The sequence below is a fragment of the Gopherus evgoodei genome, chromosome 1, assembly GCF_007399415.2.
Source record: "Gopherus evgoodei ecotype Sinaloan lineage chromosome 1, rGopEvg1_v1.p, whole genome shotgun sequence".
Classification (NCBI taxonomy): domain Eukaryota; kingdom Metazoa; phylum Chordata; order Testudines; family Testudinidae; genus Gopherus; species Gopherus evgoodei.
This window is the reverse complement of record NC_044322.1, coordinates 154,436,251-154,449,464: the sequence shown is the minus strand read 5'-3', so window position 1 is coordinate 154,449,464 and position 13,214 is coordinate 154,436,251. Positions and strand designations below refer to the sequence as shown.

At 49.9% G+C, this 13,214-nt stretch overlaps 1 protein-coding gene across 1 annotated transcript in view; it reads right to left on the bottom strand.

Moving 5' to 3' along the window:
- Positions 1-1,191: 1,191 nt before the first annotated feature.
- The window catches only part of LOC115643979 (proline-rich protein 36-like), a 37,402-nt gene continuing 25,379 nt past the window's right edge, over positions 1,192-13,214 (bottom strand). The window contains exon 3 of the mRNA XM_030548065.1: positions 1,192-1,670. Coding sequence (XP_030403925.1) covers positions 1,192-1,670 — 479 coding nt within the window. The remainder of the gene's footprint in view (positions 1,671-13,214) is intronic.

The window sequence follows — 13,214 nt, the reverse complement described above, 5'->3', positions numbered from 1 at the left end:
GACTTGTGCTTGGTTATATACTCCTCAGGGAATCCCACAGCTCCCATTTAACCAAGTGCTATATCAATGTATTCTTTTACTCTGTATTTACATACTAAGGTGATCCCCCTTATAAATACCATTAGGAAGACAGATTTACGTTCTAGGTTTTTTTTGCTGGTTTTGTCATTGGTTCCAGTTGTAGGTCTGGCTATCTTCATTTCTTATAAATGGGTTGGTTCAATACCATCAGAGTCTGACCATGAGATTAAGGGGCTCTTTTTAAAAAGGTTGTGTGAGCATTATCGCCAACACTTTTGCTAAGGTCTTCCAGTATTATTTAATTGTGTGAAAGATTTTCACCACCTAGGTACTTCATTTTCAGAATGTTGTCCATTATTTTATTTTGCAGTATCAGCAAAGATGACTTCACAACCCCTCCGGGGGAGGCCTGCTTGCTCCATTTTCATCACCCCATGTGGTTGCATGACCCTGTAAGATGCATTATACCTGCCTGGGTGCCTTTTTATCTTAAATCATAAAATAAGTACACAAATTGCCCCAGACACTGTGAATAGTCTTGACTCAGGGTTATCGTGGGCCGTCTGGAATTGGCAGTCATCTTGAAACCTTGTGGGAGAGGAGGGATCCGGGAGAGAAATTAAGACTGAAGTTCTCCATACATGCTTGCACCTAAAAAAGGAAACGAAGTGGGGCAGGAAGGGCCTCCGGGGAGGGGAAGCCTCTGACACCCCGCTGTCTGGGGCGGAGCCAGAGAGCTTTCCAATAGAACGATCATTAATCAAACATATTTTGACTGCCGTGTTGACTTGCTCTGGATTTCTGCTCTGCCCAGCGAGAGAAGGCACGATTCATTGTTATGCTTTATTACATAAAACAAACACAAGTGTCGAAAGCTCCACTCCCTTGGCAAGCCCAGGGCGGTTTGACACTCAGACACAAGCTAACAGGGCCCACGCCTAGCCTGGCCTTGAGCGGACAGGGCCCAGAGGACTCCTGCCCTGGCTCTGAACATAGCCCGGCCCCTGGCCCGGCCTCGGCCTGCAGCTCCGGGGCCGCGAACAAAAGCCCCAGCCGCACATGCTGTGCGAAGCGCGGCCGCGGCGCTGGGGCTCCGGCGAGGAAGCGAGAGCGGCCGGGGCGGGCTGGTGGGGAGCCGGCCGGAGGTGGAAGGGAGCGGGCGGGCGGGCTCTAATCTGGGTCACTGGGGTTCGAGTGCGCGCAGGAGCCGCGCGGAGCGAACGGGAAGGGGAAGCGCTGACTCTCGCCGCCGCTGCAGAGATGGAGCCGAGATACGGGGCAGGCAGGCACCGAGCGGCAGCAAGGGGAGGCTGGCGGCGGCTGGCTGCCGAGCTGAGCCCAGGTGCGCCGGGCGGTTTCGCTCTGACACAGCCGGGCCCCATCTCGCCGCTTAACCCTCCCCCCGCCGGCTGGGCTGGGCTGGGCTGGAGCCGTGACTGGCCCGACTCGGAGCGCGGCAGGGGGGAAGGGGCCGGCCTCGTGGGGCTGAGCACCGCCCTCGGGCGGCTCCGGTGAGGAGCCGGCTTTGCACACACGCGAGCTGGACCCCCGGCCGGCCTCCGCCCCCCCAGCTGCTGCAGCAGCTCCCGGCACAGCCATGCTTTCGGGGCTGGGAGCGGCGGGGGCCAGCTGCCGCCGCCTCCCCATTCCTGGGGGAGCGAGGGGACGTGGCGGGTCTGCCCCTGCCCGAGCGCGGAGCAGGCACCGTAGCCCGGGGCCCTTGCAGGGTTGGGGGCTCCTCGGGGGAGGTGGATCCGGAGCTGTAAAAATAACTATTATTCTTCTCCTGCCCAAGCCCCTGCGCTCCGAGCCCTTTAATCAATTTCACCCGATTAATTATTAATTTTCCGCCAGTCAGGCTCGCCCGGGAAGAGCAGGGGGAGGGGAGCCCTGGCTGGCAGCCGGCGGAGGTAGGAGTCAGCCTCGGGGCTGGGGGTGTGTGTGTGCAGGGCTGGCGTATGAGGCCTGCGCGTTCCCTGGCCGGGTAACTTAGGGACCTGGGGGGCTGGCTGCTCGCAGGCCTTTGCTTGCAGAGAGCAGGAGATGTTGCAATTTCAATTCTAGTGTATGCTGCAGCCTCGTGTCCCCGCCCCGGTGCAGGCACATCCATACAAGGGCCCGTTGCATTGCAGCGATGATGGATCGTGCCTGGCGGGGGTGATTTGGTGTTGATCGCACATTATCACTGGCAGGTTGGACTGGTTGCTGATGGACGGCTTCTAGCAGCAGCTCCTTCAGACAGCCGGCCGGGGAAGGGAACAGCTCGATGTATATAGCCTGCCTTTAACTCCTTCCCTCACAAGCACGCGTAGGACAAGCATCTGTCACAACATCTCTCCGGGTAACACTTTCCTTCCTCCCACTACATTTTCGCCCAAGCAGCTCTGAGGAGGGGTTGCACCATAATACACCGGCCGGTAACTGGGAGGGACCTGGAGGGACAGGTGATTTTGAATCCCTCTCTTTCCCCTTCCCCTCCAAAAAAGCAAACTAGGGAACACGTTTAATGCAAGCCCTGCATTGACTCAGCAGAAATTACTGTGTAGGTTCTCCACATTTTCATAGTAAGAGCTCCCTGATCCTAGTCCTGCCTTGCTGCGCTCAGGGAAAATTTGTATGTAAGTGCAGCTACAAAGACGGTTTCGTAATGCCTCCCGTCTGCCAGAGCCCGAGCCCTTGGCTAACCTTTCGAAAACTAATTGCAGCTGCCTGTTAGGAGTCGGACTGCCCGCACAGGAGACCGAGGGAGGGTCATAATTTAAGCGACAGACAGGGTGGCGGTAGCCATAGCGCGAGGCCTGGTTAAATCCTTCCTCCCCAGAAACGCTTCGTGCGACAGCTTAGTCTCTAGCGAGAGAGGAGGGTAGCGGAGGGGAAGGTTAACCCTTTCGCAGCACACAACCAGCCCGTTCATTGGCTCCCTTCGGGAGCCATTGAGCCCAAAGTCACGGGAAGCTGCTACCTACAAATAACCATTTTAAAAGGCCGCTGGCTGAGGTGCCACTAAGTTGTCCCTTTAACGCGAGCTTGGGTTTTACGATGGAGTGGAACGCATGGAGCGGCTCTGGTTAGCTCCTTCCTGGAGGCAGAGCGCAGGTTGCTAGTGCTGAGGCTCGTTTTCTGTTTGGAAATCGGAGAAGGGGGAGGTTATTGACAGGGAAGCAAGCGCTCGCTCGCTCTCTCTGGAGAGCTCAGCAGCTGCTCTCCAACAGGCAGCGCAGCGCCTTGAAATCTATTTAAAGAGAGGGAAAGGGGAGGCGAACAAAGGGGGGAGGAGGAGGGGACGAACCAGAGTCTCCGAGAGAAGCGAAAACCATGGTTCAGCCGGTTTGCAGCGCGCATCAAGCTATCACATCTGTATACCCTCCGATCGATGAAAAGAATGGATAATATTTGTCAGCTGCAGACCTTTTTTTCTCACTCCCCGGGAAAAGGGAGGGGGGAGGACAGGCAATAGGCTGCTTCAAGGCCAGAGGCACTTCCTGCTACATCCACATGAAATCTATGAAAAGGAAAGGCTGGGGTTTGTTATTGTTGTTACTTATTTTTAATATTGCACAGCAGCCAATTGGACAAGCGGTGGAGCTTCCAGTCCTGCGACTCAGCTGCTCCCTTGCAGGACTGGAAAGATTTTGTTGTTTGAACTCTTCGCCATAACGCGTGGGGAGCACAAAGGCGGATCTCTAAGTCCCTGTGATACAAAACAACACGCAGCCGAAGCGAAGTATTTTAAAAGCACGGTTACACACACTCTGCATTTTTGGCTTTAAGGGAAAAAATGAACCCCCACCCACAGACGTCCCAGCCTCCTCGCCTGGTGCCTGCAGTTACGCTCTGAGTAAATAGTTCCCACACATGGTCCACATTTTGCACAGCAGCAGCGTGTTTCCTCTCGGTCTCTCGTTGCTGTTTTCTGAGCAAGAAAGAGATTTAGAGGAAGCTAAAATCCGGCAAGCCGAGAAAGGACTCTCTGTGTTACACACATCCTGAGTGAAAGCGAAAGCCCAGCATTTTGGTCCTATAAGCATCAAGCTTTCACCTCCTTAACAATGTCACTAAGGTCCACGTTGGACATATCAAACTAATTACTTACACCCGGCTAGCTAGCCTCGCTGCTCGCTAACAACGGTATTGACAGTGCTAAAGAGAAGCCAGGGGGAAAGCAGGAACAGTTACAGCGCACTGCTTTTCATTTTTAAAAAGTGCAAGCACGGGAGGGGGAGGAGGGACAAAGTAAATACATCTTCAGTTGGGCTGTAAGTCCTAGCCATTCTAATGGGGGGAATTCCATTCAACCATGTCGCCTCTTCAGACACCTCCAACGGCTAGCAGAACTGAAGGGGGATTCCTGCACCTTGGATACAATAGGGTGCCAAGCAGCGAAGCCCTTGGATTTGTTTGCTAAAATGGCGATTTCCTCTAAGTCGTTAATTTTCTTTTCCAGTGGACCAAGTATATTGAGAAGGAACCGGAGCAGCGATTTGTTTTAATTGTGGGAACTGACAACTTTGATCTCTGTGTGTCCGGTGGGGATAAGGTTCTGTGTCTATGGTACTGGGGGGTGGGGGTAGGGCCGGGGGAGGTCTGCGTATATATGCGCCATGTGTATGGACACGTGTGTGTATGGCGGTGTATTATACATAGAACGTGTATGTGGCATGTACCTGGACCTGTACGTGTGTGTTGGGTGGAGGAGGCGCAGGCTTATGTTTGCCTGTGTACATTGGTGTGTAATACCATTGTCTGCCGTCTGAATTTTCTCCTGGCCATTCTAGCCCGTCCGTTGTATCCACGTCTGCCCTTTTGCTGCGGGCAGGAAGCTTATCGTCTGAACGCTGGCTGGGTAGGCGCCACTTTGTGGGTAGCTCAAGGACTCCGTCTCTTTCTCTCCCTTTCTGTGCCTTATGTCCCCGCCGCCCCCACCAAATCTCTCGCCAGCATTCTCCCAAGAGCCGCATGCCAAACAGCAGCTTTCCCTCCGCGGTAGCTAAAAGAAGAGTGGTGTTCTCCAAAATAGATGCTCGAGCCTTTTCCAATGGCCGCCCACAAAGCCTGCTTTCAGAGGGGTGGCTATCCTGCGCTCTCTTTATAACCCTGGCAGGGCGGTAGGCTTCATTTACTGGGAAGGAAACCTCTAAGCGGGGTGCTTGTAAGCGGGTTTTTTGGTAAGAGAAGCTTAGTTACAATAAAAGGCTTATCCCAGAGTAATGCACTAACTGTAAGCGCAGCCAGCTAGCCCTAAAGAGGGTGGAACGTGCTCGTGTCTGGGTGATTTTCCCAGCTCGCACAGAGAGAGACTGTGTACTGAGGGTGCAGTTAAGAGGTATTGCTGGAAACTCACGAACCGCAGAGTTATTTCAAGATCCCTGATTATTGTATTTGCTCGACAAGCAGCTTGGTGTGGTCGACTTTTCGATCTTCCCATCTGAAACAGAGAGGAGGCCGCTGTTGGCATTATCTGAGAAGAGCACCGCTTAAAGAGGTTACATGTGACACAGGACCCTTGCACGGAGCTGGAAGAGCTCAGGCTACAGCGCGAAATGACAAGGGTCAGGTAGCTGAGAGTACAGCGGGTCAAAGGCCATCGCCCTGGGCTCTTTCTCTCGAGGCAAATGTCTGATTTAATGCTTGTATCACTATGTGGCAGCCTGCTTGCTGGAGTGGGCGGATACGTTGCATGTTTCAGCAGCACGCCCGCACCCCGTCCCTCCCCTTCCAAACACACTCCCCCCCCCAATCCTGCTCTTCCCCCGTGACCCCTGGAGCATAGTCTGTGCTGCCTTGGGAGATGAGGGCGCTGGGTGACTTCGTGACACAGTTGAATTAGAGACCTGCCAATTTACGACACTTAGATTCAGTTAAGTGTTGTGCTTTATAAGCGGTGCTTTCAGCTGCAGCAGAGCCTTTACCAAACCATGGGCTTGAGAAACAGGGGATGGCAAACGGTGGCTGTAGCTCTTCTCTCTAGACTGGCAGTGGCAGCGAGGAGAATCGACTGAGCTGTCCCAAAGCGTCGGCACTGGTGCTGCACTCCTCCCTTTCCTGCAGGATGGCATTAACCCTCTCTGTTTTAGGGCTTCTCTTGTTTCTTGGTTGGCTCTGCTAATTGGATCAGCTGCTTGTTGAATTTTCCAGATCGCAATCATTTAGCCTTGTGTATGCCCCCTCCCTCCGCCCATAATGAGCAACTTGTTAACTGCTTATAATGTCAATGCCTTTCAAGGGAAGAAACAGCCACCAAATCTCCATCTCTCTCTCTCACACACAATTCCCTGCTGCAGCCCGCAGCCCGAGAAGGACCAAGAAGGCAACAACATAATGGCAGGAAATAATTTGAGTGGTCGGGGAAATAACCTAGTAAAGCCCCGTTATAAACCTAGAGTCATAACAGATTTGTTATGGAACTACAGGGAAGAAGGTTTCATGCACATGACATTAGCAGTGTCTGTAACGTTTATAACAGCAACATAGCGATCTCCCCTGTTTCACCAGTGCACCCACGAACCTTATGTTCGATAATGTATGTCAAAAATAAATGAAAATACTTGTGAATACTTTGCTAAACATTGCTTTGTTGGGAGAAAAGAAAAGCTCCGTGTGCTTGGCAGCCTTCTGTAATGGCCTCGGGTGGTGGGGTGGGTGAGGGGACCAGTTGCAAGTTAAGATCGGAATAAAAGTTTTCTATATCAAACCGGTTACCACTGTACTTCCTGGTATAGCAAATCAACATGATGTTACAACGAGCGTACCCACCGAGACTGCAGCCTCATATAGCTAGCGACCTATACATGCAGGGGTGTTAATCCAGGGAGGGAAATGACTGTACAGTGCAAGAAAAGCAGAAGTCAAAATCTGTAGTTTAATGCAAGATACAGGCGATAAGGAGCTGGTACAAAATTCCCTTCTTATGCCTGTGCAATTTTGCGCCTGCGCACTCCGGCTGCCAAGGAACGGCTGTGCTGGAATCGTTCACTTAGCTGGCAGAGCTGCCGATCCGGCTCCGGAATCTCGCTCCATCATGGCACACCGTGAGACTGATTGCTAAGCCGAAGTGAATTTGTCTCAAACGGGAAATAAGGTGTCCCTTGTTCTGACACGTATGCACGTTCAAAACTTCCTGTAGCCGTTTATTAAACCAGTAAATATGGAATCAGAAGAGATCCGTAGCAGTCTTATTATCATGCTCTGTACGCATGGAGGTATATGGTCCCATGAGCCCAGGGGATTTGAATCGGTAGTGACCGCGATAAACCTTGTGTTTCACTTTTTGGACCACACGAGAACCCTAACATTATAACCATTCCATTTACAAGTTTCTACTTTTCATTGGGAAACAATGAGAGAAACTACTGCTAGATTGCAGAGAACTATGCCTGTGCTTGGTAAATACTTTAGAAATGTAGCAATCATTTTACGAACATGTTTTATCAATCTCCAAAGTTGCTGAGCAAGTATTTGAACAAATTGTTCTGAGGGCAGAGAAACCTAATAACTGTGTGTTGGTGATGGTGTTTTTTTTTTTAAGTTATTTCCTAAGTCGATCAGTATGGATTTGAAGTTTATTAGCATTAATACTGCAGCTTGGCCGGATGGGTAATATATTACATTATAGTTTGATAGCAGCATATTATGTTATGATGAAAAATGCCGCATGTTTATTTACATGTACTCAGAAGTTATTTGATAAGTGCAATATTAAGGTAACTGTTTTGTGCCTTACACTTCCAGATATACAGTGCTCTGTAGTTGTGCTGTCCAAATTGTGCCTTATATTTCAGTATTTAGCTATTTTTAAAGTGTGATAATGTTTTGATCAAGCCAGCGCTAACTTGTGTATCCTGGGCTTTCAGAAGGATTATTTAAAAGTGTGCTAGGAGCCCATGACTTCAGTATTCCGCTAGTTGTTATTATTTGTGTGGAAGTAGTACCTAGGATTTCCAGTCAGGGAACAAAACCCCACTGTGCTGGGCGCTGCACAAGCACGGAACCAAAAGAAAGTCCCTGCCCCAAAGAGTTTACGAACTAAGTAGAAGACAAGAGGCAACAGCTGGGTAAAACAGTTAGGGGGAGCACAAGAAAACAATGAGACAATATTGGTCAGTATGGTTGGCAGGAGTCGCTGCTCACCAGTAGCCTAAACTGTTATCAAGTTTTTTGTTGGCGTCACTGGCAAAAGAGAATTTTAAGGACGGCTTTGAAAGAAAACGATGAGATAGCGTTGCAGATGTTTAGAGGGAGCTCTTTCCAAGGGAGAAGGGTAGCATGGGAAAAAGCACAAAGATGCTTGTTTGAAATTTGAAGAAGTGGGCAATGAAGGCTGCTATCATGAGGGTATTGGAGAAAATCTCCATAGGGTCTGAGAGACGATATTTGGTGGGAATAGGCCATGAAAAACTTTGAAAGTGAAAATAGTTTATGGTTGATGGGCTGGAGAAAGGTGAGAGTGAGAGATGCAAAGGGAGGTCAGACATGGTCTGATGAGCTAGAGCTAAAGAAATGATCATTTGCAGCATTTTGAATGGATTTGAGCAAGCTGTATTATTGAGTTTGTCAAGGCCAGAGATTAGGATGTTTCAGCAGTTACATGGCAGATGATGAGATTGTGGATGAGAGGGTAGGAAAGAGCATACACAGAGATTTTATGTGACTATCTTTTATAAAATCTGGATTCTACCTCTGGTGTCCATGTATACCAATGTAGCAGGATTCTACACTTATTTTTCTTGTAAAATTATGTAAATACTGCCTAATCCCTGTATTGCGATTTAGAACAGCATTCTGATTTTTAATATGTTCTGATTCCTGTTCTGATGTCATTTTCCTGTGCAAGGATAAGTCAAGTTATTCAGATTTCTGTTCTGCTGTAAGGACACGTCAATATATTTTGATTCGATTTAACAGAATAATTAAAAAACAACACTCTATTCAGCTTTACTAAATTAGACACGTTTCCTGCAGAACTTCTATCTGGTGCCTGCACACTATTTCATTAACAATCCCCTTGATGTATTGATTTTTTTAAATATTTGTATTAAATGTGATGTAACGTTGAACTCCTGGGTTTGAAGATATTGTGCAAATCACAAGTCAAGACTCTCACTTGATCGTTATGTTTCTGTCAGGAAACAACAGTTGGAAACAGGCCAGGAAGTGAAAAAATTCTCCATGGGGTTGGGGGGGGAGATGAAAGGCTGTATTTGGGGAACAGCAGAGTGTGTGTGTGGCGGGGGGGGAACGGGACAAAAACACTCCTCCTTTCTGAGAACAGTGAGCCTGGCTGAGGCCCCCAGATCATTTTAAATCTGCAGCCACCACCGCGCAACCGGAGTCACCATCCTCCCAAGATCAGGAGGCACGTAGACTACTTCTCAAACTTTCCTGAACCTAATGCTCTCCCTGGCAATTCGTGCTCCGCTCTCTCCCTCGGTGCTGTCGCTCAGCCCCCCCCCCCCTTCCCTCCATGTTGCCTCGCTCCCCGTTCCGTTCCTGTGCTCTCCTTCTCGCTCTCTCCATGTCGCCTCCCTCCCGCTCCTGCTCCATATGGTCTCTTCCCTCCTCCCCCCTCCATGTTGTCTCGGTGACTCTCCCCTCTCCATGTTATGTCTCTCACCCGCTAGGTAGTGTTTCCCCGCTGCTCTGCTGGCTGGCTGGCTGGCTCGGCGCTGGTAGCCGCCGAGTGAAAGTGATCAGAATTGCGATCTGTGAAGCTAGCGCCTGCCGCAGAGCGCTGCCGAGCTCTAGATTTCAGTTTCACCCTGTGGCCACCAGCACACGCGGAGCCGAGCTGCAGGAAAACACAAAGCGGGGAGTGGAGGAGGGGGCAGAGAGGAAGGAAACAAGCGGAGGAGGGGGTGGTATCTGGCAAAGTGTGTGCCGGGGGGAAGGGGATACGTTACATTGAGCTTCCAGCAGCAGAGTTGTATCGGGGAGATCGGTCTGAAAAAGTTACACCCCCCTCCTTTTTTTGTTCTTGAACATGAACGTTCGGAAATCAGCATAATTCACCTGAATCAAAACCTTTGCCAGCCGAAAGCTAATGGCTGCACTGAGAATAGTGTTTGGTTTCCATGCATCGTGTGTGTCAAATAAATGCTTGACTGGGGCCCTCAGCGGAGGAATTAGCTTTCCTTGTGCTGGAAATGCAGAATAGAAAATGTGCTGAGGCGTCCTTGTTTCATAGTTGTAACTGATCCCCTATCCCTGGATTCGGTTCTTGATGTGTCTCTTTCTCTTCTGCGACTCCTCTTCTTCCCCTCCATCAAGAAAGGGCAGGGAAAGGCGGCTCAGTCACAGGAGTGTCAAAGTGAACTACAACTCAATCTGTGTCGACAAAGGATTCAGTTTAATTAAACAGACAGCATTTGATCACCAGACTCCTACCATAGGGGCCTAATCGCTGTACACTCCTTTAACCAGCCACAAGGCCCATGGGATGATAAAACTCAGCAGAAAATGGGCAGCACGTTTGAAAGTGATACGCTGGGCTCAAAAAGGGAACCCCAAGTTTTGAAGGTGAATAAAATGAACATGCTATCTGAATATAAAAGGGGAGGGCCTCATTTAAATCAGTCCAAGCCAATAACTATTGGGTAAAGGTGTAGGATTTCATCTACTGTCCTCTTAGACTAGATACTGCTGGGATCTTCCATTGTCTGCCCTCACTGTGTAAGCTCCGAAGCTTGTCTCTTTCCCCAGCAAAAGTTGGTCCAATACAAGATATTACCTCACCGACCTTGTCATGTACCTTCCGCCTTTAATGGGACTGATGGGGCTCCATAGCAATTTAGTTTTATTGATGTAGTGGTTTAAGTCAGATCCCATTTCCCAGAGGAAGTGAATGCTCAGGTGACCTTAAAGGCACCAACTAGTGAATGTTATGTAAAGAAAAAATAGTTACTGTAAATTAACAGCTTATTACACGTATTTTAGAGCCGAGGACCATCGCTATAGACCACACTGACTCCATGTGTATTGTCGAACCTTTGGTTTGTGAATTATTGGCGAAAAAGTTTGTAAGGACTTCTAAGCCCCTTGTTGTCATTGGTCCATGCATACTCCCAACTACAAAACAGTCGGTATAACTCTTCGCTCTCCAGTGCACCCAGACAACAACCTCACGGATTAAAGAAATAATGCCTGGCGGGAAAGCAGCCCAAGACACTGTGCCGCAAATGTTTTCCAAGCCCCAATATCTGTCGTTTCCAGTGAAAAACACGGCACCGTCCACCGCACTTTCCTCTTCTTTTCAAACTGAAAAATGGCCAGACTAGTTTAAAGTTAACTTAGGGGCGCGGGCTGGGAGGTGGAGGGGGGTGAGGGTGGAAAGCAGTCCGGGCTGCGATCGCTGTGTCAAGCTTCAGCCACACCGACATTTCTGGCAGACTTCCAAAGTCAAAGAAATTCGAAAATTGGGCCGGGGGGGTGTACAGGCAAACGGGTCAGACCCCTTGGCAGAGAGGCAGTAGCGAGCGGGCGCTGTACGAAAGGGATGAATCAGTCAAGCCATCTGAGCGGCGCACAGGCATCTTCCGCAATCCATTCATTCATTGAAGCGCGTGAAAAGCTGCTGATCGCTGCCATTGTTACTCACAGGCGATGTGGGAACCAGAGCCTCCACTCTGGCGAGAGATAAATAGCCTGTGACAGCGCCTCTTCGCAAAGAGATCTCATCAAATTTCACAAGGCGGATGGTCACAGGTCTGTGTTGCTCTGTTTCATGTGAGTCCCTTTAAATCTGCATTCTCTCCCTCCCGCTCCCTCTCTGTTCTTCCGACCCCCCACCCCTCCGATCTCTCCATCCCTCCCTTTAATGTTTTTCAGCCGGGGCTGGGAACGATGTACAGTGTTTGCCTTCGGAGTGCTTGGCGTGCCGGAGCCAGGAATGAACTAGAAAATGCGGTGTTAAAAGGCTAACCCGGCACGGAGCCCTTAGGGGAAAAAAAAAAGTCTCTGTTGAAATAGTTTCCGCAACCTCCGCGTTTGCAGACAGAGTATTGCCACTGGTCTTTTGTCTCGGGCCTTAGGGTAGGGCTCCCTGGTTATCGACAGATTTCTGGAAATACCCGTCCTTGAGCTAGATGGATAACGTTACCGTGGAACTATGTTGTAAATATTTAAAAAGTATTACATGAGGCTGTTATCATGGCTTGTGCGGCGGGAGGAGGAGCGTTATGATTTCAGATGGCTCAGATAGGTACACCGGATTAGACTTTTTCGCGCCTTTAAACCAACTCCCGGACTAGCAGAGGTTAGTTATCCTGATTAGGAGTAAGTCACACTTCCACGCACAGCCTGGAGTTACTGCTGGCGGACACCTCAGGCACATATTTGATTGCAAACGGAAATTAATGTTCAGCTTTACAAACCTAATGGTGCTGGGCGCCTGCCCTTAACATTTGCTATCAGTGTCGGGGGAAGAACACAGGGTTACGTGTAAATGGAGCTAGGCTGAGACCGGCCTACTGCACATCTCTCTCCAGGCAGGATTGTAGCTCAGGTAAACTACAGCAGTACAGCTCTTCACCTCGCCCAGGTAAAGCAGGCTGTCCGGAGTACACTTCGAAGCGGGGGTTGGGAAATCACGGAGCCTGTGGGAAATCGCAGTCACCATCCTAGGCTGCGTTTCGGCACGAGATCCCGTCTTTCTACATACTCTTGCGGTATAAAAGATGCGCCCCAGTCTGTACAGCACGGGTTTGAATCGGATAATGGAAGAATATGTACTGAGGTGAAAATCTGACCCCTTTCCTAGCTTGTCCTTCTCCCAGCACATTGGCTGGCAGCCTTTGTATTGTGGCCAGGCAGCCAAACGTGAGCGTGGCTCCCGGAGTAAACCACTGCGTCTCTGCCTCAAAGCTTTTCCTACACAGGGAACTTTGAGAAGTCCAGAAGATGCGCTGCGATCCCGGCAAGCAGGCTTGAAAGGAGGTCTCTTAACAGGAGCTCTTTCCGGAGAGAAATTCGCTGTTCAATGTCTCCTCTCGGGCTCCTTTAAGAGCGGAGCTAATCGATTCGACAATTGCTGTACAGGAGTCCCCGGGCATCAGGAAGCGCCTCAGATGCAAACCACAGAGGGGAATATGCAGCAATGTCATGAAATATTGAGAAAAGGCTGCAGTTTTTCAGAGAAGAAAAAAAACAAATAGGCCGATCTGATGTGAATGTGTAATGCAAGGTTATCGCGCATTTCGAGT